Source organism: Ipomoea nil, unplaced genomic scaffold (genome assembly GCF_001879475.1).
Source record: "Ipomoea nil cultivar Tokyo-kokei standard unplaced genomic scaffold, Asagao_1.1 scaffold3321, whole genome shotgun sequence".
NCBI lineage: Eukaryota > Viridiplantae > Streptophyta > Magnoliopsida > Solanales > Convolvulaceae > Ipomoea > Ipomoea nil.
The window spans coordinates 4,430,436-4,455,454 of record NW_017619749.1 but is presented as its reverse complement, the minus strand read 5'-3'; the positions used below and the strand labels follow the sequence as shown (position 1 = coordinate 4,455,454).

Sequence of the window (25,019 nt, the reverse complement as noted above, 5' to 3'; positions counted from 1 at the left end):
ACCCACTTTATACTATGCATATTTATATTTATTTGAGGGGCATACCATCAAACATGTAAAATTAATATTGAAAACAACACAAAATACTATGTTTATGTCGTGACTATTACGGATTAATTAATTATATTATTAGAAATAAATTATGGAATTTATGGGTTGATCCTTATGATCGAGCACGTACTGTTTCATTGGCGGCGTACAACTCTATTCAACACTTTATATATTCTTCCTACTAGCTAAGATCTTCTGAAAAAGTCACCTGTGACAGAAAATAATTGAATTGAAAGCATTCAAATTCGATACAAATTGCGGGAATGGGAAGATCGGTTTGATTTTGTAAAAGTCTTTTGTTTGGTTGTTATATAGATCAGATCAGAGAAGGGTAGCTAGCTAGGGTGTTAGTTCTAATTCTCTATCTCGACTGGGAAAGCGCCATCTTGCGGAGGGTTTATGTGCATGTTTATAAAGGTGGCGAACGACGGAGATTCCGATGAGTTTGCCATTTTTCAGGCTGCGGGCAACCGGAGAGAAGAAATCGGCGCCGTAGAATCTGGGTATACGGAATCTTTTGAAGGAATCATGCAGCGGCAGTTACAGACGGAAACCGACTGTGTTTTGTCGGCGGCTGCGCCGCCGCCGATATTTTCGGAATTTGGTCAGATGAGGGAGATGTCGGCAATGGTGACGGCGCTGACGCATGTGGTGTCGGGACAGCAGAGGAGTTATTATCAGACGGAAACCGCTCCCCCCGTTATGGCGCCGGTAGTTGGCGGCTCCGGAGTTTATTCCGCAAATTCACCGTCGTCTGTGTATTCATCGTCGAGCTCCGGCTCATTGGCCGGACAGAAGAGGCGACGGGATCAAGAAGAGGGTGTAACTCAGTTCGCCGAACAAGCTCCGAGGGTTTATGGAGGGTTTAGAGGCGGAGAATCATCGTCATCCTCTGTTAAACTTGGTACTATACTCATTCATTTCTCCGTTATCTTCCCATAATTCTCTATCTTTTCTTCATTTCTAGTTCAATTTTTCATCTTCAATTGTTTTCTGTTTTTTTGCAAAAAATATATATTTATTTTATTTTTGTATTTAATTTCATAATGAGTACGTATATTATTGCATGTACTCCTATTATCAAGCTCCATATGGGAGGTTTATCATAGCATGCACTATTTGCTTTAAATCAAAATATTTATTCCGAAAAAAACTTATAATCACTTCAAAAAAATTTAATTTCGTCTAATGTCCTATTTAAGAATGGAATATATAATCTAATGTTTTGTTCGATCTTTAATCTTTGATTGCAGAAACTACGAACTTCATAACACCACCTATCATGGTCGGCGCCACCTCCACCGTCACAACCGCCGTAGCGTCTGCTGTACAAGATCAAGGGAGTGGAGAAAGAAGAAGAAGATATAGAGGGGTTAGACAGAGGCCGTGGGGGAAATGGGCGGCGGAAATAAGGGATCCGCAGAAGGCTGCAAGAGTTTGGTTAGGAACATTTGAGACGGCGGAGGCGGCCGCCAGAGCATATGATGAAGCAGCGCTTAGGTTCAGAGGCAACAGAGCCAAGCTAAATTTCCCGGAAAACGTTCGATCATTGCCGCCGCCGCAAGCCGCCGCCATTTCGGCCTCCCAATTGCCGGCCAACGCCCCATCTCAACCGTCCTATCAAGCTCATCTGCAGCCTAGTCAAGGTAGCCCTGCCGTCGCCGGAGACTATCTGGCATATTCCCAGTTGCTTCAGAACCCCGGCGACGTTCACGGCCAGCGGCCTAATAGCTTGTTAGAACAAATGTTCCGCTCCTCTTCAATGGCGGTTTTCCATTCCCATTCGTTCCCTTCCTCTTCTCCTTCAATAACCGCCCCTTCAGGTCCATTTCCCCTGATGACCTTCTCCGGTCAGCAGTCAAGTTATTTCCGGCCACAATCAAGTCAAAGCCCGACTACCGGCTCCTCTTTTCAATCACCTTATTGGACTAATTCCGGCAGCCAATATCCTCCCTCTTCTAGTTGAATTTCAGTTTTAATTTCCATACAAAATACGTACTCCATTCTTTTCCTTTGTTTAATTATTGGTTTACAGTTTCATTCGTAGATCTGTAGTTTCAGAATAGAACAGGACCATCATTGTTATATTTTTTGGGATCATGAGAAAACCAATCATAACTATTAGATAGTGTATTGTGCATTGGATAAATTCAATTTCTCTGTAATAATCTGCAAACTACACAGAAAAAAATATAATTGTTATTTTATCTTTATGCGGAGTAAAAATGTATCACCATTTTATGTTCATTAGGTTTGTACAAATATAATTGTTTTATCCGAAAGATTATTGGGCGGTTGCATTTTGATTACAAAAATATAATTTCTTGTTCTCTAAATATTATACCAAATTAAATAATTTGTGATAAATGCCACAATCTTTCATATTTGTTTATTATTATCAATGAATATTGATCGACTCACACTCCCAATGCATGTAAAATCATACTTAAAATGAACGAGGACATCAAAATTATACAAAATGAAAAATTCAAAAATATGTTTAAAATTTTGAAGCAAATTAAAAAAATAGTTATGCTTAGAATACATTACCTATTATTGTTGAGGGAGAATGAGGTAAATATCACTTACGAGTTTTGATGAGTCACCGTAACTTATCCATTCATCATTTAGACGGGTTGGAATGTAAAATTTTCGTTGCAAAAGATTTCGCCTTTTGTGTGTGAGAATGAGATAAATATATAGAATATTATTCCGTAATAATTTATATTTTTTATTTTTCATTCCATAAAAAGGAAACACGTTATCAAATTTTTTTTATTTCATAAAAGATGAAGCTACTGTGGAAGCGACACATCAACCGGCAACCGCCCCACGTGTAATGCGAGAAATCTTATTTAAAAATGAAACTCCAGAAATGGGTCCCATACCCACGTATGAAGGCGAAGGACAACGTTGTTGTTTTGGACAGAGATATGACGTGTCAGGGTTGGTGACAATGAACAATTAACACGTGCTTTGCTTTTGCAGGAATATTTTACTGTTTCTGGAAGTGGTAAATATGCTTTGGTCGCTTGCCTACCATTTCCGGTAAAGTAATAATGTAATATGCTAACTAAACTTTACTTGGAACATTCTAATCCGAAGATTACGCCCCCTTTCGCAGAATATTTTAAGGTGAGTCTAATTAAAAGTTTTAGTATTTGTATTAAGGGTCCGTTTGGAAAGTAGGAAAATGACTTTTGAAAAATATTTTCTAGAAAATGAGTCATTTTTCAGAAGATATTTTCTTTTTCGGTGTTTAGATGCACAATAGAAAACTATCTTTGTGTGTTTGGTTCCTTTTCTGAAAAATGAGTTAAAATTGTATAATTAAAATTTTTAATTCTTTTTAATTAAGAATATAAAAATCAAAATAAAATTGCAATTGAAAGTAACAAACAAAGCAAAATCTGGTATATCTCAAATTGGAATTAATCCCATTTTCTGGAATTATTTGCTGTTGAACGTACTTAAGCTGCCAAAATCACATCTTAAATTGATTTGCTTTTCACCAAATTAAATACAATTTTGTTGTTGAATGTAGAAAGAATGTGATGCTGGCAGATCAAAACGCCACCAGGTCACCAGGCACCAACTGTTGCCGGAGAAGCGGATGTTGCGCCCAGAAATTTGCGCCGTGAAGAAACTGCTGCAGCGCCGAAAATTCGTTGCCCGGAAAACTGAAGCTGCTGCAGTGTCGAAAATTCATCGCCCGGAAAATTGAAGCTGCCACCGGAATTAATGGTCGACATTGCTTAGAAAAGAGAGGAGAGAGGAAGAGTGTGAAAGGAGAAGATTAACAATGTCGCCAAAATGAATCTGGAAAATGACTTCCCCCCAAAAAAAGGGGAAGTTATTTTCCTAAAAAACAAGATAATTTTCCTTTGACCAGAAGTTATTTTCCATTGACTTTAGTTTTTCATTGCTTGCCAAACACCAGTAATCCGAAAAATGATTTCCAGAAATTATTTTTCGAGTTTCCAAACACACCCTAAGTGCGAAATGTATCGATTTTGCTCAACAGTAGATTTTTTTGTAATACTATTAACTCTATTACAATATAGTATCTGTTTTATACCTTCTCTAACTAATGCAGTCTAAAGAATCAACACCCCATCACCCGGGTTTGATCCTGTGACATTCCCTCAAGGAGAGCCACAAAGGTGTCATCTCAGCAGTAGATTTTTATTAAGTGCGAAAAGTATTGGCCCTGTTTGGTAAAAAATTGGCCTATAGGTCAATTTTGACTTCTTTTTTTTTAATTACTATTAATTGTTTGATTTAGTTAAAATATCAATATAAGTGTTTGGTTAATTAGTTTTTTGCAACTCCAAAATGCTAAAATTCAAAAAGTTACTCTAAGCAACTTTTTCAATTAGCTTTTTAAGAAAAGAATAATATCAAACAGCTATCAGCTAACAGCTAATTTACCAAATATTTTTCTACAACAGCTAATATTATCAACTAGTTATACTTTCTAATTAGCACAATCAGCTAACATTTAATAACTATCAGCTAACAGCCATTTACCAAACAGGGCCATTGAATTTAATCTTTTTTAATTTAGCATTGAAAATATAATAATACATTACTCCGGTAGTGGGGACTTAAATTATTTGGACTAAAAATATTTGAGAACGTATAAAATATATATTACCTGGTAAGAATCATGAGTATTTCAAAAAATAGTATTATAATACATCACATTATATATAATAAGTTTGTCCCTAAACTTAAGGGGCATTATATTCATGTACTCTTAGGGGCGTTTGGTTCAAGTAATCTTAAATTACCTAAGTAATTTAAGTTTGATAATGTATATTATATTACCTTACTTGGTTCAAGTTATAAAATTACTTGATAATGTCATATTACCTCAAAATTGATACATATGACTGTAATATTTTAAGGTAATGTGATTACTCTATTTTTTTTTAGGTACCTTAGAATTATTTCAACCTATTTACATGTTAAATACATGTGCACTACTGCACTAGCCACTAGTGTATATAACATCTTTATTAATATACTCCGTAACAAAATGTAAGGCACGTTGACGAGTTGACGCATAACATGATTGCTGACAAATACATTCTTGATAGGTAATGGGAATGGTACGCACATTATTATTGCGATTTTGAACACTTAATTGGCAGAATGTGTGCGTTCTGTGTTTCATCACTTTCATGATTGGGTCTTTAAAACGTAAGACGACCTGGTCACCTGGAACATACTACTTCTACATATCTCAATGGAAGAATTGATATTAATAGGCCGTTTAGTTGCACTGAGGGAATTAAGTTGGAAAGGGATTGTAATTCTATGGGGAGATAGATAATGTGATAATAAAGTGGTTTAGAAAATTTATGTAACATGCTGTAAATAAACTATAGAATTACATAACGAAAGCAATAAAATAGATAATAGAATTTTGAGAAAACATATTTGATTGAAGTTGGTCTTTTGATTGACATTCTCTATTGAGAGTATAAGAAGAAAACATGATATAATCGAAAGAGGTCAAACATCTATTTTAAGTTCTTTTTTCTTTTTTTTTTTTTTTTAAAGATAGGAAAGTTATTTTTTTCTTCCTACCCATGGAGTTAAATATCAAGGGGGGCATAAGATTCTAATTCTATGAAAATGAGGGAATTTCAGTTTCGTGGAATTGCAATTCCCTCCAACCAAACGATAGAATTGAATTTGCTTACCTTCGAAATTATGTAAGAATTATGTGCGAATAGAATTGTAATTTTCTCTAACCAAATGCCCCGTAAAAGTAACAATAGTAGAACTTTTGTCGAGATTTTTCTTATGTGGAGGAGAGAGATGAGAGGATGCGTGGAGGGGTTGGGCAGAGTTTTAGAAGTTTAAGAAAATGTTGGGGTACGTGAAGTTTATTGACAGTTTTTTTCTTCTCCTTATTCGTTCTATTTTTAAAAAATAATAATAATAAAATGAGTAAAAATAAAAAATAAAATAAAAACTCTAAGTAAGGTGGTATTAATAATGAGTGCATGAATTGAAGGTGATTATGATTGAAGTTTGAAGACGATGGAATTGAAGGACAACAACTGACTACTCTCATTATTGTTTTATTATACATGCGCAACGCGTTGTGTGTGCCGCATAGTTGAATATTAGACTTCATTATAAGTTATTAAGTTTTATGATGAAAGTTCACTTTTGTAGGTTATTGTCTCGTGATCAGGATTGCAAAAATTCCGCCTAGGCACCGAGTAATCGGCGCCTAGGTGTTAGGCGCCCCTAGGCCGTGGCGATTTCTCCCCTAGGCTCTCGCCTAGGAGACCGGCCGCCTAGGCGCCCGCCTAGCGCCTAATTTGGCCGCCTAGCGCCTAACTCGACCGATTACGCCGAGTTAACTCGTCAATTTCTGTCGAGTTAGCCGAGTTAACCCGGCCGACTCGACCTTGCTAATTTTTTTAATTTATATGACATATATATATATATATATATATATATATATATATATATGTATGTATGTATGTATGTATGTATGTATGTATGTATGTATGTATGTACATACATACATACATACATACAAACACACGTGCACTGTTTTCCATTTTTTCAGTTAGCCGCCTAGGCGACTGCCTAGGCCGCTTAGGCCCCGCCTAGGCCGTCTAGGCGCTAGGCGCTAGGCGCTACTCTACCGCCCGACTAGCGCCTAGCGCCTATTGCAACCATGCTCGTGATACACTTTTATGATGAAAGTTCACTTGTAGGTTATTGTCTCGTGATTCATTTTATATGTGAGAGGGAGAATAATTGAAATGTGTCATTTTACAGAAGAAAAGATAAGAATATGACATTTTTTAAAGTTGTATAGAATAAAGAAAAATTCATTTGCGACTTAAGTTTTTTGTCAGAAACGCAACTCGTAAATATAATGAGTTTCTCAAAAAATCAAAATTATTTTTTTTTCACTAAATTATGACAAAATGCATGTTCCACGGGCCCACATGCGTTTCTCAATTATCGTTGGTTAATCATGAACTCCTAAGTATTGGGTCAGATATGAGAAATGCATGTGGGACATGCATTTTGTTGTATTTTAGCAGAAAAAAATCATTTTTAATTTTTGAGAAACTCATTTGCGACTTGCGTTTTTACAAGAAACTTAAGTCGCAAATGAGTTTTTCTCTATTTTGTACAATTTTAAAAAGTGTCATATTCTTGTATCTTCTTCCACAAAATGACACATTTCAGTCAAAAAACCTATGTGAGACGGGTTGAGTCACGATATAAATGTAATATTAATCAAGAATAAATTATACAGTTACTTATAATGAAAAGTGTAATACTTTTGAGAATATATATATATATATATATATATATATATATATATATATATATATAAAATAAGTAATAAAAATAAAAATAATTATAATAATAATAATTTTAAAAATCAAAATGTAATATTAAGAGTCGAACAAATTATTTATTTTTAAAATTACAATATTTATGTAGGAAAATGTAATACTTAAAAAAAAAAAAAAAAAAACCTCGAGGTCTCATAGAAGAATTTGCCCAATAGGTAACTCATTTTTTTTTTTTTTTTGGGTTAAATGAAAATACTAAGAAAATATTTAGAAAGTAATTAATATTCTCACACGATATTTGCTCATAGATTGAGGGGAAAGGGGAAAATTTAAGTTATATTTAAAAACTAAAGATTAATTATCACAGTAAAAAAATAGAACGACATAACTCTTTTTTACATGTCTAGAGTTTGTTTGGTATACAGAAAAAAAAAAAAAGAGAAGCTAATGCTAGACAGATTAAATTAAATTCAATGAACTTGAAATTTCAAAATCAGGAATTTTCTTCAATTAGAAAGTTGTATATTGTGGAGTTGTATAAATTAGGTCTAAGTTCTTTCCACTCAAAGAGTCAATGACATTGAACTGGTCTAAAGACCAATAATTCCACACTAAACAGTAACTTCCATGTTTTGCATTTGCAGTCTTGTAATGTTTAGAATAAATGAATATACACTGTCTCATAATTTGAATAGAAAGAACAATAATACTTTGAACATATCTATCTAATAGTCTTTCTCCATTTCCTTTTTATGACTGTTGAAAAGTAGAAACCCACTCCAGTCCTATACACCTATTCAATTCCGAGTAGCAGTGGACTTGTCTTACACTATTCAAAAATAATATATTTTGTTATGAATCAACCAAAAAACCGTTTCTCTTGCAACAAGTACAACAAAAATGTATGTTTTGCATGTCGTAGTGCCCAAAAAGAGTTACATCTTAGAGCATTCTCAATAATGGTAGATTTTTGAAGAGTTTTTGTATGTGTGATTAGAAAAAAAGAGAAATAAACAAAATAAAATCTGAAAAACTAAAATACTGCTTGGACGCGCAAGTTCTGCGCAACGAGCAGAAACAAAAAAAAAATAAATAAATAAAATAATTAAGTGGGACCCACATTTTCGACTAAAAACTCATTTATTGACCTCAATTTTTCTCTCACCTCACTCATTTCTCCTCAAAAACTGGTCCTAAATCCCTAATGGGAATGCTCTTAAATTATCCATATCCTCAAATAGTGACTAAACGTTCAATACAACGTTCAAAACTTTTTGAGTTGTACTTAATGTAAGAGGCACTGGTGCACACCTTAAAATTTCTTCAAGTACATGATGAAATGAATGTTAAACTATTGAAACATAATTTGGAACACATTGTAATTAAACATGCCAAAGGAATCTTGATTGAATTTCAAGTAAAGTTGTTTAAATATGAACAAATGCAACTAGTTTACACAATCAAGTCTATCCATCAAATCATATCCAAGAAAGTAATGTGAAGAAAAATGCACGAGGGCAAATAATGAATTGCAATACACATTCTTTTCACCTAAAACGTAAGTAACATTTGACACCATTTAACATTTACTCCTAAACGAATGGCACAATTGCTGCGGCGAACCAAAAAATAAATGAAAAAAAAGTAATGTCAGCCATTACGACTGTACAGGATGATACTTTTCATTGATACGCTTCCTTTGAAGCGCCAACACTTCTGCTCTCTGTGACGTTGGCGTTTGTGCCAACAACGTCGGGGGCAATCTCCCAGCTCCCACTTCTTCTTTCCCAACTAGAAAGCCGTGCGTCTGATTGTAAAGATGGAGCTTTCCTCTCTGAACCAATTACTGATTCAGCTTCAGAGGAATTATGGTGGGGCACATCACTCCCTCTACTGCGTATATCTGCTTCAATGTCTTCAATATCATGACGCTGTGAGATCTTTAAAAGGTCCCCGCCAATGTCTAGATCATCTTCTACCTTAGCACGTCGATCCTCACACATTTCCTCCATTTCACCTTCCCGAGTTGTAGGCAAAGGAGGCCTTGGTGGCTCCTCTTGAACAAAGGCCCTGAAGTTGTTCCGTGAAGGCTTTACTTTTGTGCAAAATACTTCAAAGAAGTTATTCAAACATCCACGATTATAAACATTGAGCCTGTGGTCAGATCTGTACCGGAAATTTTCATAGGTCGTCTGGAGAGTAGAATAGGTAGCACGTCAAAAATCATGGATAGTTTGGACAATGAATTGAAGCACATAAACATAGTTGATGTCAGGATATAGTTTACAAGTTGCCAAAAAGATAAGAAACCAGTAACTGGAGTTCTCATAAAAACACAAGGACATAGAACGAGGAATGCAAGGAAATGTCAGAAGATGATAATTTCAGTTAACATGCAATACAATATAGCTGCATACAGACAAAATAAAAAGAATAGAATGTTCCTATTTATCCAAGATCCAGACATAGACACCAGTGGTTTGTATGAACTCCCACCATATATACCTCCATTTTAGGCCATCTTACTAGTAGACTTTGTCTGTCTAGTAAAACATAGCACATTACTCAAATTCCTAGAACCAATCTCAAGATTCAAAGGAAATTTTCAAAGGATTCACGGAATAGATCCATTTTAAGTCAAGAAAAGGCTTCCATCCATTTTGTCCCTGACAGCATTAAAATAAAGGAAAATGGACAGAAGATTTGCATTAAAAAGAATAAGCATTGAGAGGGAATTGAACACGAAAGTATTGGTAATAATTCTACATAAAGTTAGACAACAGGGATCATATTAACCCAAAATGGTAATTCATAGTATTCCTTGAGGTTCATCAATTTATAAGTTAAACCAAAAGAGTCACCTTGTTCTCAAAACAAGCATTACAGAATTTGCAACAAGTCCTATTTTCTAGTTCAAAATGAACCTAAATTCTTTTCCATTCAGACCATTCCCCTAGGAATACTCCCCCATTACCCCTTTTTGTGATGGAAACAACTGATAATGAGAATGATAAAATGTCCTTCTAAGATTGTCAGATTTTTACTTCAGAAACGATATATATGTAATCCCATAGAAATTTACAATCAATAAAGCAACTTGATAATGGCAAATGCATACTTCACAAGTGCCCATTTTATTTTCAAGTTATTGATTGCTTATTTGCAAAATCAGTTATATCCCCACATAACAAAGGCTTTTTGTCAAATACAGGATCCAAGGAACTAAAAATTTATATAATTTTAAAAAAAAGGTTAAAGAATTGCCATCTCATTAAAACACCACAAGAAACAGAATGCACAGATTCATGCAAGAAATCTAACGTACAAGTTTGGCTACAGAGCTGGCAAGAGAACCCCACATATACAAGTTATGGCAAATATCCAGAGACGTGCATTAAATATCATCATCATCAAAATTTGACATCCACCCTTTTTCATCATGATACAGAACAATAGAGTTTTCAACATAACAGAAACTAAAAAGCTTTGATTAATTTTCTGAAACATTATGTGCCCAAATTAGCAGTAATTTTTGTGGCACTCAAAGAGTCACAGGATGGCTTTAATTAATTTTAGAGATGGAATGCACTACAGGACAATAGAGTTTTCAACATAACAGAAACTAAAAAGCTTTGATTAATTCTCTAAAACATTATGTGCCCAAATTAGCAGTAATTTTTGTGGCACTCAAAGAGTCACAGGATGGCTTTAATTAATTTTAGAGATGGAATGCACAAGGCTCTGGCAACATCCAGATCTGTGAAGAAAGATATGTGAAATATAATCTCTATTTTCCAATATTGTTTTCAATGCTCAAACCAAACCTCTAAAATAAGACACAAACCTAGGAGGAACTAAATACCAACATTTAGCCAAGAATATTATGAGGAAAGAAAACTGACCTGATTAGTGCTGATGAGGTATAAGTGGAAGCCAGTGAGTCCACCAACAAACCACAAAGAAATAAAGCAGTAAGCCATGAGAATAACAGATGCCGGAGATTCTTTCATAGCCCTCCATACTGTGCTCTGTTTATCATCCATCAGAACCTTAATATAGAAAGCACACATGGCAAATACATAGATGCAGAGAAGCATTGCAGAAGAAACGAAGCAAAAGAAGTAACGGTAGTTGCGCTGCATCATCAAAGGGGACAATAAATCATCATAAGATGGCAATTTCATTAACTTAGATACAAATGAGGTTTATAAATCTAAGGAGCAAGAAATTTGACTGTATTGTGTGAATACCTACCAACCCTATGCATTGCCCCACCCATGGGCAATGATGATCAAAGCGTTCAACACAATTGTCACAAATTGAGCAATGAGAGCAGCGAGGAGGCCGATAGAGCATGCAGGTATCACAGTATTTCACCTTTACTGGAACTCCATTAACCATTACTTCCTTTGTTCGAGGAAATTGAAGGCTTGGTGTTTGCCTTCCACCAGTATCTACTGATGCGTCAAAACGGAACTCTTCCTCTGGTGGATGTGAATTCCGTGGAACAATTCCAGGGTCTCGAGCCGATGTAAGTAAAAGTAACACCAATACCTGAAAAAATATCAGAGTACTTAGTCTAGGCCACTACATAATCTTTCTTCTGCCAAACAGATGAACAAATAAGAACGGAAATGAAAAAAAAAAAAAAACTAGGCAATCCTAATGAAGCAAAAGTTAGGCTAATTAAACAAACTATGCAAATAGGAACTTACAGGGCTACAAAATTTTACTTTACACAAATCTTTGCCGTTAAAAGAGTGAAGTTGGGTAGAGATTGCACTAGCCCATGGACCTATCAGAGATTACACTAAGTCTTCAATGGGTATTCAAATCCTATCTAATAGGTTGTCCTATAACTGCAACATATTAGGATACAAGCAAAATTCATAATCCAGGCTATGCCATGCTAGACTACCTTCATACCATGAAAAGTTATGCAAGTTGGACTTTTCACAACTAGCAAAATCTCAGACACAAGGAAAAACAATTTAGGCTGAATAATATTTTGTTAGCTGAGTCTGCCAAAGTGTTGATTTTGAAAAGCTTTAAGCACATAATTACTACTTTGAGGAGGCTTTAGCCTTTCTGGTTTCTACCTCAGGCCATGCTTTGCCTTCTGATTGCATATCATGCATAGTTTTTAAATGATCTTTTTGGAAGCACCAACCCTATTTCCAAACACCATTCCAAATACAGAAAAGTGTTCCCCCTTCTTAAATTAGTAGGAATAGCTCATAAGTCATAACCAAGAGCCCAGTCTCTGTTCTATTCATAAATAATGCCTCATTGCCACCAATCCTTTCATGCACAACTCTAACTTGTATAGACGTTTTATTTAAAGGAAACGGGCACTGCATCAATTTAACACTTCTAAACTGCCAAGATTTACAAATTAGACCCTTTCATCATGTAAACTAAGTATCAACATAGTGAGTCCTTGACACTACTCGACACAACCATAGGCCATAATGCCCAACAAAACCAAAAAAGAAACCCGATGGAAATTTCTACAATACACCACAATTAGTATCTGATGGTAGAGGCTATGGGGGGTGGATGGCTGGATGCACTTCCTCAAATGCAGTGAGTGGGCCAAGCCCAATCCACTGGGTGGCATTCTCCCTTCACAAGTGTTACGCAATTTTCCATATCATAAGGATTATGTAACATAGAATTATCAGAGGCACGACAATGTCAGCCATATGCCTTTAAAGTCACATGGAATAATGTGATTTCATTTAACATTATGCTCAGAAGTTCAATCATGCTTTTGAATTATGGATTGTTCATCTCCTGTATGCGAATGGAGGAAGGAGAAGCACTGAATGATATGTATGGACGCAAAAACCCCAAAAAAAAAAAAAAAAAAAAAAAAAAAACAATATCATTTGAAATCTATCAATAAGCATAAGTAACACCATATAATCCATGTACATGGAACATTACAATCATGTGCATAAGACAGTATTCCAGAGTGAAATGAGTAGTAACAGGACTTACATGAATGGTAAAGACAATTGATACCACTATAATAGCATATCCAGCATTATGCGGTGAAAACTGATGGCGAAGATGCCTCGCAACAAAGACACAAAAAATAGTAACTGGCACAATGACTAGTAGTAAAGTGATGAGCAATGATCTTGCATCAGGTCCAAATATCAACCTTCCACCAAGAAAAAACTTCTGTATAAGAAAAAATTAGCTTGTTAGAAAACTTGAATAGGAATTACTCAAGGATAGCACGCATACAGATATACAAGTTGCCAATTAATTAATAGATCAGAGATTTAGAGTGAAATCATAAACGGTTTACGAGGTGAAGCATATAAAAGAAAAATGCCTTTACTATATAATAAAAATATAACATAAAAATTCTGCAGCATACATCATGTCACCATCTAATCATATACTAGTCCTTGATTGGTGTCTTCAAGACTCAAGAGCATGCAGAGAATAAGCAAGAATGTTTTTTCCATTTGCAAGAAAGGATAAAATACAGATAGAACGTAACCCTCTCTGAAGAGATATATAAGCAATACAGACAATGTATAAGTTTCAGAGTTCTCACTTCTGATACTCAATAACTTCAACTAGCATTCATGGGTTGAAGCTAAATCAAATTTCTCTATTTATATAAATTGCAGGTACATGAACGACATCAAAGTTTTTGCTCAATATGCTCTCATCTATCTCTACATCTGGAACTACACACCATCCTCCTCTTTCTTTTGTACTCAGTTATAAGTATGTTCATACACAACTCCATAAAATAACATGGAATGAGAAGTAGTTTCATTCATAGCTAATAACTAGGCATTTTGATCACATAAAATTATCTAGGTAAATAGCATCCTATTAACTAACTTGGAAGATATCTATTTATTTTACAAGTGTTATCTACGTTGAAGATATCTACTATGCTATACAGAATTTTCCTCGAGAAAAAGGGGGTTGTGTATCAAACTATCAATTGTATGTGTGTGTTAGCTGGAATTCAATCTGTTATATCATATATAACTTCCCAGAATTTCATTTGTAATAAAATTTCTGTTTAGTCCTCTCTCCATTTGCCTGGAGACAAGTAATCCATTTTCCATAGTAGTGTGTTACTGTGCAAATTCTATACAGCTGCATGGTCTGAGGAAGTGAATACCTATAGAGCTGGGAAAGGATACAAAATAAATCTCTAACCAGTACACCATAACAAGCATATGATAGAAGTTATCAAAATATTTGCAAGTACCATACAACAGAACTGATGGTTTAGTCTCATCTTACACGCACTGGAAGAAAAAAACAGTATACTGTATACGTTTGGGAGAAAGAACAATGCTTGGCTACTGAAAAAAAACCTAAAAATATCAGAATAGTGCTTTCAATATCCAATCCAGTGTCGCCATTATTGACTAAACTAGTCTGAGAACAATGGCCACGCATACAAGTCAAAGTTAGAATTACGATTAAGGAAGCAATCAGAACTAAATCAAACAAGACCACTAAAATCTCCAGCGAAATTAACGAAGACGGAAGCAATGGCGAGATTACAAAAGCAAGAAAAGACAAAATTCTCACGTTGCTTCCTTTCCAAACTTGGTATACGCGCTTTGCCATGTGCACGCCACAACTCACGTGTTCGTCGTTCTCTCTCCCTATCTTTGAACTCAGGCCGGAATGGTGTCGGCGACTAGGAACTCAGAAGCATTCATTCCAGCCAAGCCAAATCCCACTCCAACCCAACGGGGAGAAAATAAATCTCAGTACATTGGGCGAAGAATTGAAGGTATTGGGATGGGAGGAGCCGTAAATATTGGGATATTGGATGGGTTTTAGAGGATTTAAGACGGAGAAGGGTTGGGCGCAGGTGGGTGTCGTCGCTTCTGTGATCTGAGAGGGAGAGAAGGGTTGGCGGTTTTGGAGTTTTACAACTCTGTGTGTGCGCCCCTATATATGTGTTTCTTTCTAATTCGAAATTTGGAATTACCATTTTATATATATTCTCTATCTTATGTCATACTTTTGCAACAGTGACATGATATTTATCTCTCATTTGTCTATTACTGTTTAATATTTCCTATTTCGGACAAATATACCAATTTATATTAGACTAGACTAGAGACGAGTTGTTATATCATATAACAGGTCTATCTTGTAAGGTAAATCTTGATTTAATTGACGTATATATTGTGTATTTTTAGTATTGGAATTGTGAATTTTTAATTTTTAGAATATAAATTGTGTTTCTAAATCAAAATTCATAATAATTGTAGAAAGTAATTTGTAAATACAATATAAAGTCATTAAATCTGAATCTGATAATATTGTGTGACTGTAATATTTGAAAGGAAATTGTGAATATAAAACATAGTAATTAATTACATATATGTTAAAATTGTGTATTCTATATATAAACTGTTAATTTTTAAAAGGTATATTGTAAGATTTTCACCTTTGATATCAAAACCAAATTTATATTTGTATATAACATAACTAAAAATATTTCCGAACCAGTAACCTATTAAGTTCACCTAAAATTTAATTTAGATGATATTAATATTTTTTGAGCTAATATTTAAAATATTTTTGGATATATTCATTTGGATGACATGTATACAAATATATAAAATTTATTTTGAATTCTAATATAGTAATATATGTGAAATTTCAATATCCGATATTTGGACCAAACGTGTATTACGATATAACATAACTACAAATAAGATATATTTATATAAGTAAATGTGATTAGAAAAGATAAGATGCGTTGATAAGTAAAATAAGATGATAATAAATGTAATTATAGTAATGAATAAATATGTAAATAGATAAATGGTGGTGATATGTGGTTATAGTATAATCAAATAGATGATAGCTGATTCTGTTTTCAATTTAGGAAACAGTTTTTCAAAAATTATTTATTGTTTTCAAAATAAAAAATTGTGCTAATAAACCTGTTTTCTATTTTATGTTCTCTAATTTTTCAATTTTTTTTTATAAAATTTGATAAATAAAAAATTGATAAATTTTCTAGTTAGTAACTGGCCCATAATTCTCATATGTTTCAATGATAGAGAATACAGATTTAACAAAAGTATGAGTACACTTGGTCCATAATAACATTTGACTATCTATATATGTGTATTAATCAATAACCATTTATTTTTTTTTAAAGAATCTAAGCCCTCATCATCGGAGTTCAAATTTATGACCATCCAACAATTTAGATGAGTAACCGGGATGTCATAACACTATATGGTAATTGGCCATCAATAACCACTTTAATTTATGAAAAAAATTGAAATTACTATCCAACAGTGAAGTCTATCTTGTAATCCACAAATAAACAACACACTTTAAGTTGCTCATAACTAGCTCAGAAAGATTAATAGAAAATTACCATAATAAATTAAACTTGAATATTGTAATTATCAAGTCAATTATTCGATCAATTTAAGCGGAACTATTGTTATTTAATCACTCAATAATCGTGAGAAAAATAACACTATCATATACATTGATGGGGTGTTTGGTTGGATGTAGTTGGAACTCCTTTCCTACTATTTTCCATTGCAAAGATAAATTACTGTGTTTGGTTTGAAAAAATTACAATTTTATCATTTTGTTGAATTGCACAATTCATGGGGTACCCCATGAATTGCACTTCAATACTTGTGGGAAAAAAATGAAAAAAATAAACAAAAGTATCATTGGTAATTGATATTATTGTTACAGAGTGTTATTACACAATGACATTTAAGTCTGTATATCATTTTTTTTCTTCCCATCCACAATAATTCTATTCATACCTATTAAAAATATAATTTAAATTCCTACATTATTTTTTTCATACTGAATTATAATTATTTTCATTCATAATTCTTTCCTCCCAATCAAACACATAATCACCACTACTGTTATTATTGTGATGAGTATGGCACGTCGAGCACAAGTCACCGCCATGATTATTGCAGTTCGATTTATAATGTCATCAACTTCACCTTTTCAACATCCAACCACCATCCTCCATTTCTTGTAACTTGTAAATCTAATTTTGTATTCAAATGAATCGTAGTAAAATGATTGGACATTTTCCAACCACTTATACTTCAAGTATATATTATAGTAAACTTATCTCCTCATTTCATTGTTGAACTGATGTAGCTTAAGTTTAAAATAGATGCACCTTAAGTGTCAATGAAGTGACAACCTGATTTATTTAAGTGTCAAACTAACACGCCTTAAATGTTGAATTGACACCCTTAAGTGTCAAACTAACACACCTTAAATATCGAATTGACACACCTTAAGTGTCAAACTGATGCACCTCAAGTGTTAAGTGATACACTTTAAATGTCAAATTGGCGCACCTTAAACTTTAAACACATGCACCTTAAGTTATAAACTTACACACCTTAAAGTATAAATCTACACACCTTGAACTTAAAACTTAGATGCATAACGCTATAAACTTACACACCTTAATCTTTGAACTTACGCACCTTAAATTTTAAAATTACACACCTTAAACTCTGAACCTACGCAAAATTATCATAATGCCACCACATTTTTTTAAAAAATTTGTCTTCATTTTAGGCTGTTGATTTTGATAAGATCAATGACTGAGATTTTACCTTAACATATAACCACATGTGATCTCTTGCCTATATACACACACACAATTGTCAAGGATTGAGGGAGCAACTGAAATTTGACGAACAAAAGCAACTACATGAAGGGTGTGTTTGGTTCGCACATAGGAATCGGAATCGGAATGGGTATCAAATACTTGGTAATGGTAATGGGTTTTGGTGAAAGTATTTAACATGTTTGGTGGTAGGGTGGAATGGGAATGGTTACTAATAGTAGTGCTTGAGAATGAATAAGGGAAATGAAACCCTTATTGTATTTGGGTATGGGTTTTTCAATTGATGGGATATTCGAAACCCATAGTGATGTTCTAAAAATCTATCAACCAAACAACAACAATCACTTTTATACTCATTTCTGTGTGCAAAATCCACCAACCAAACACACCCGAAGTTTGAATGGAATTGAATTGGGATGGTTGGATTGAATTGAATTTGAATTGTGTGAAGAAATAGTGAAATGGTTGCGTAGGGACGGGGGAAGAAGGTTATGAAATTTTCATTGAGAAGGAATGCATATTAAAGTGAAGGCTGGGCTTGGCCATGGCACAGAAACAATACTGAATCATACATTTTTTTTTTTTATCCCAAAGGCAACAATACCATTCCGTGAATTTTGGGAATGAAACGTGACAATTCTGGAAGATACACCCACGAGCAGAGCATTTCACAGCTTCCGCCAGATAATTGTTGTGTGGCATTGGAAATACATGTGAGATTTTAGTTTGGTAAAAAATGTATTTTTTTAATTCCTTAATTATTTCTTATTAATTATTTTAGTTTATAATTTTTATTGTTGCAATATGTTATTCCTAGCTTTTAAAAAAAATTGTAATTTTAACACCGGAGCAATAAAATTATTAAACTTTATTAAAATGTTGACTTAATATATGATATTTTAGTACTTTGTAATGTTTGTTCTTTAACTATAATATTCTTTAGTCTTGATATTTTATTTATAAAATAAAAAACTTGATTTCAGCGTATTTTTGGACAAAAATATGAATAATATACCACAATTAAAGAATACAATTTTTTTTAAGTTGTCAATCTTCTATTTTGCGGATGAAATACTAAAAATGAAAAAATTATATAAAAAAACAAGAATAATAAAAAAATATTGAGAGTTGAGCTGTTATGAGGGATCACTTTCTTTTATATATATATATATATATATATATATATATATATATATATATATCAAATAAATTAATTGTAATTAACTTGTAAAATTATAATCTAAATATTATAAAAAGTTTGAATTGAAGTGAAAAGATTAAATTTATGATTATCAATTTATCACTCTAAAATCAAATAAATTTGGATTATAAGCTTTTTCAAAAAGAATTATACTACATGGATTTCTAATATTTACTTTGGTCCTGTTTGGTAAAATGGTTGTTAGCTGTTAGCTGATTGTGTTAATTAGATGGTGTAAATAGTTGATAACATTAGCTTATTCTAAAAAAGTGTTTGGTAAATTAGCTGTTAGGTATAATTTTGTTTTTCAAAAAACTAATTGAAAAAGTTGCTTGGAGTAGCTTTTTAAAATTTAGCATTTTGGAGTTACAAAAGGCTAATTAACCAAACATTTATATTGATATTTTAACTAAATCAAACAATTAATAGTGATCAAATAAGCCAAAATTGGCATATAGGCCAATTTTTTACCAAACAGGACCAAATCATTTGTACATTTTAATGTGTCAAGAGATGATAAGTTATCTCTATAATGTGAATCTTAATAAAATTATTAACATTGATCAAAATTTTGAGAGAGTAAAAATATGGAATAAAGTTGAAAGTCCAATACAGTCTATACATCGGTTAGATGGAAATGCGAGAAAAATAGGGTTTAGCTGGATACTAAGAAACGAGCATGAGCATTTCATAGCAGCTAAATGCAATCCCTGGAAAGGGGTGTTCAAACCAAAGGAAGCTGAAGCAGTAACAATCCGAGAAGCTCTCGGCTGGATCAAAGATGGTAGTTTTGACAAAGTTGTTGTGGAAATTGATGCTTTAACAATAGTCCAGAGTCTAAATTCTAATTGAGGGCTATCCTCTTTTGATTTGATTTTATGTGATATTAAAGATAGACTTAGTTTGTTGAGTCATGTGTCTATTTCTTTTGTCAAGCGGTTTTCGAAAAGGGCAGTCCATATTATTGTTTGGGAGTTGGTTTATAAATAAGTTACAAGAAGTGAGTGTTCCTCCTCCTCTTTTCATTTGTAATGTTATGATAGAAGACTTAATAATCTATGAATAATAGTATTTATTTGTTTTGCTTCAAAAAAAAAAAAAAAAAAAAAAAGAAGTTACAAAGTCCAAATAGTATTTTTAAGGGAAAGAAAAAGAGGAAGGTTTATTTCTGACGGTTTTGTTTTGTACCAAACTTTGACGGATTGCACTTCTCGAAAAACCCACCCAAACTTCACCGTTAATGACGGCTCTTATATTCCACACCGTTCCTCACCCTATCATCTTCACCTTTCCTTCAATAAACTTCTCACTCTAGAGTCTATGTCAATATCTGTATCGATCTACAGGTTTATTCTATCTTTATGGGGGTGCCTTTACTGCTGCAAGTCCTTGTGGCTACTGGAAGTATTATCCTATTGACCTTGATCGCCGCCTTCGTCCTCGTTCTCTGCAGGATCTCCGCAAAACGGCGTTACCAGCGTCGTCTTTCCTCTGCCTCTGTCTCCGAGAGCGCGACGTTTGACCCTACGGATCTCAATCCGATCGACATGGGGGAGCTGATCATCGCCACCAAGGACTTCTCGCCGGAGCTCATAATTGGAGACGGCAGCTTTGGCCTCGTGTACAAGGCCAAGCTCTCGTCCGGTCTCCAAGTCGCCGTGAAGAAGCTGTCCGCCGACGCCTTCCAGGGTTTCCGCGAGTTCCGGGCGGAGATGGAGACTCTCGGCAAGATCCGACACCCGAATATAGTCAAGATGTTCGGTTACTGCTCCACGGGTTTGGACCGGGTCCTCATCTACGAGTTGGTGAAGAACGGCAGTCTAGACCAATGGCTTTATTACACGTCGGCGCCCGACGTGGCAGACACTATCCAATGGGAGCCTTTGAATTGGGAAACTAGGATTAAGATCGTCAAAGGAGTTGCTAAAGGGCTTGCCTATATGCATAGCTTGGATACTCCGATCATCCATAGAGACATTAAAGCCAGTAACATCTTATTAGATGAAAATTTCGAAGCTCACATCGCAGATTTTGGATTGGCTAGGCGAATTGAAGGGTCCTTATCACACGTCTCAACTCAAGTGGCCGGAACAATGGGATACATGCCGCCAGAATACATAAATGGTGCAACAAGAGCCACCGCAAAGGGAGACATCTATAGTTTTGGAGTATTAATGTTGGAAATTATCACCGGAAGACGGCCTAATTTCCCCTTCACAGGTGAGAATGGACACGAGACTAGGTTAGTCGATTGGGCTAGCAACATGGTCTCACAATATCGGTACAATGAGATTATTGATTCCAGCTTATATAAACATGATATAAAGGAAAATGATCTCACCCACTACTTTAATATTGCAATAATGTGTAGCAGCGAAGCACCTAAGGCTAGACCTGCCATGGATGATGTTATTATGATGTTGAACAAGCTTTCCACGTGAAATTATTGTGACAATTTTTATATTTTTAGCACACATTCAATCATTGATTAATTCTATCCTGCAGATCGCGAGTAAGGATATGCTTAGTTGTAGTGTTTTCTGGTTAGAGAGTTAGACACCTTAGTTATATGTAGTGATGAAATTGATGTAATTATGTATAACATATTCTAAGTAAGAATGTTCCATATATATTGAATGACAATTTTTTAAAGGTCCTCATGAACATGTAAGTGGGTCATAATCGCTCAATCGATCTATAAAAAGTGGGGTAACCCAACGGCGTGGTGTTAGGCCTTAGTAAATGAGGTGAAAGAGGAGGGGTAGGAAGACATAGAAGGGCTAGGGATCGGAATGGTTGTGATCATTCTTGAATGTGCAAGTCTTGGCGCTACAATGGCAACCCTCGAATGGGAAGCCATTTATTGGACAACAAGAGGCGGTGGCAAGGGTTTCGAGCATTGTTGTTCATGGGAAGATTCGTGTGCGCGTTTTTTGGATGACAAGATGAGTTGGGTGACGAGGATCACACATTTGGAGCGGAATTTGGGGAAGGAGACACTATAAAAGGGTGCTTTGTTTCTTTTCAAACGTCTTCTTCTTTAGACTTCTTACAAAAAGCGTTCATCTTTCTCTCCATTGTCTAGTCATTACACATAGTGACATATCAGTTGTTATATCGTAGACCGCGGTCAAAACGGCGTCGTTTTTTTAAGTAAAGAAACTGCGAGCCGTTACAGTTAATGGAGCGCGCATATTTGGTGTATTAATTATCAACCGACACTACAATGTATTTAAATTGATACTGCCTCACGTATTATTTTATATATTATCAACTGAAACTGCAATTCAATTGAAGTGAAACTGTAGTTGTGTTGAAATGAAACTATAGTATATCTAAATTGACACTGCATCACGTATTATTTTTATATTATCAACTGAAATTGAGGTGTGTTGAAATGAAATTGCGGAGTATATAAAATGAAAATGAATAACATTTCACATTTTTTAGTGTATATTGTGCAATGAAGCTGTAGTTATATCGAAATGACCATGTAGTTGTGTTTTAATGAAACTATGATGTATATAAAATAAAATTAAATAATATTTTCACATATTTGGGTGTCATAAAATCGAATGAAACTGTAGTTATATCAAATGAAACTACAGTGTATACAAAATGAAACTGAATAACAGAATTACTTTTTATAAAATGGCACAGAACGACGCGAAATATATGACGTTTCTTTTCATTAAATAAAACAACATCGTTTTAACGCGCGGTGTATAATCGATTATGCACCGTGGTGCACGATATAATTTGCCGTGACATAGTGTCTAGCAAGTGTGATTTTTGGGCTTTGACCTATTGTTAAGTCTTAACTTATTATTGGGTTTGGATACTATTATTAATTTGCCTATATTATTTCCCTCGCTTTACTATTACTTCAATCTAATTTTATACTGAGGTTGATTCATTGAAAGCCATTAAAAAACAATACATGCAATTAGCTCAACATATAACAAAAATAATGTAATGAGAATACTCAAACTATGATTGTATTCGAATTATAAACCAGTTTATGTGTGTTTATACGATGATTGGGCCATTATATAAAGCACTAGTTTTTTTATGCGCATTGCGCAATTGAGATAATGCTCAATGTTTTTTTTTTTTAAATAAGTACACTATAAAATATATCAATGCAAGATTATATTGGAATTGTTCATGCATAGATAATTGAATGTTAAATTTGCATATTTAAATAGGTAATTCTAAGTTTACAAATGCAAGATAATATAGTCAAGATTGATTATAATTGTCAATAAAATAATTGTGTGGGTATGGTTGAAACCAAATATGGGAAATAAGGGAGAACAAATAAAAATTAGGGCATAAAATATTAAATATATCATAATATTGAAGAGCTAACGTGCTGACTGCCAAACAAGGACATTGCGAGATAGTTTCCCAATTCAATTTGTTGTGTGATCTGAATACTCTTTTTGTCAATAAATCCCCTAAATAGTTAATATGATTGGCTTAATTATACTTTTTATTTTTATTTTTATAATAATAATAATAATAATAATAATAATAATAATAATAATAATTATTATTATTATTATTATTATTATTATTATTATTATTATTATTATTATTATTATTATTATTATGAAGTATATGTATACCTTTAGGTTATTTTACATGTTAATCTAAACGGCTAATTTTTTCAAATATCTTTTTACCAACCGTTGATATAATTCGCTGGTCAAATCCGCTAACTGCTGATTATCAAACAAGGACATTGCGATGTAGTTCTCACTTCAATTTGTTGTGTGATTTGAATACTCTCTTTGTCAACAAATCCCTCAAGTAGTTAATATGACTGGCTTTATTAATTATGTTTTTTTAATTTTTACTTTTTTCATGGTATTAATAAAATACTTGATAAATAAATATATAGCATTATTTTGTATTATAATTTTGATATTTAATTAAAAAATAGTGCATAAAAACGATAATAGACAATGTAGTGAATATAATTAATTGATTAATTTGAATGTAAAGAATTTTTACATTGGAGAAAAATAAAAACAATATAACTAATGAAATTATTTCTCTTATTTAATTTATTTATTGATAATGAATAATTTTTTTTTTTGAATAAAGACATTGTACACACATAATTTTAAATTGAAGAAATGCATATGTATTATTTTTTGGTGTAGCTATTAAATTATTAATTAATTTAATAAGAGTAAAATAGAGTACTAATTATGCCAACTTTAATTTGATTGGGATGGGGTTCGAACCTGAGACCTTTCTTATTAAAATCAATGAGTAAGTTAACGGTGAACTAACAGAAACTAACGGAAAGATAATATTTAACGGAAAAGTTAACGGATAATCATATTCATTAAGGATAAATTAGAAAATCTCAAGGAAAAATTAAAATCTGATCAATCTGAGCCATTCATTTGATTAAAAAATTTGACCGCCATTTTTTCTAACCATTATAGGCCTAACTCTCTTGGGCTCTTATTAGTATAGTAGATAGTAGATATAGTAGATATAGTAGATATAACATAGTTAAAATGCCCCAACGCCCTCCCATTTGAATAATGGTATGTACATTATATTAGTGTTGGCGCTAGGCCATGGTGTTACCGTGTTAATAGGATTCAATCTTTTCACCGTAAAATTTTTTACTTTCCACCCGTGTATTCTTCTCCCACATATGAACAATATTAGTAATTAGCAAATTTAACCCTAATTATAATGACCAAAGGCATATGTTAGGACCCAATAGAGGGCTCATTGATTAGGTTAAAAA

The 25,019-nt window shown here is 33.5% G+C and overlaps 3 protein-coding genes across 4 annotated transcripts; 2 read left to right on the top strand and 1 right to left on the bottom strand.

The window, feature by feature from the left end:
* The first annotated feature begins 235 nt into the window (after positions 1-235).
* On the top strand, positions 236-2,264 carry LOC109170487 (ethylene-responsive transcription factor ABR1-like). 2 transcript variants are annotated; one of them, XM_019319623.1, is made up of 3 exons: positions 236-380; positions 420-955; positions 1,305-2,264. In XM_019319623.1, exons 2-3 carry the CDS (start codon positions 451-453, stop codon positions 2,015-2,017), a joined length of 1,218 nt encoding a protein of 405 aa, XP_019175168.1. In that variant the 5' UTR covers positions 236-380; positions 420-450; the 3' UTR covers positions 2,018-2,264. The 2 variants fall into 2 exon arrangements, with proteins under 2 accessions (XP_019175168.1, XP_019175167.1); XM_019319622.1 differs by having other exon boundaries at positions 236-955.
* Positions 2,265-8,800: 6,536 nt separating this feature from the next.
* On the bottom strand, positions 8,801-15,333 carry LOC109170486 (protein S-acyltransferase 8-like). The gene is made up of 5 exons (XM_019319621.1): positions 14,973-15,333; positions 13,398-13,583; positions 11,649-11,948; positions 11,297-11,530; positions 8,801-9,586 (listed from the first exon to the last, which is right to left on the bottom strand). Exons 1-5 carry the CDS (start codon positions 15,009-15,011, stop codon positions 9,077-9,079), a joined length of 1,269 nt encoding a protein of 422 aa, XP_019175166.1. The 5' UTR covers positions 15,012-15,333; the 3' UTR covers positions 8,801-9,076.
* Positions 15,334-20,398: 5,065 nt separating this feature from the next.
* LOC109169659 (leucine-rich repeat receptor protein kinase EMS1-like) lies at positions 20,399-21,743 on the top strand. The gene has a single exon (XM_019318521.1). The coding sequence runs from the start codon at positions 20,605-20,607 to the stop codon at positions 21,682-21,684; it is 1,080 nt and encodes a 359-aa protein (XP_019174066.1). The 5' UTR covers positions 20,399-20,604; the 3' UTR covers positions 21,685-21,743.
* The last annotated feature ends 3,276 nt before the right edge of the window (positions 21,744-25,019 follow it).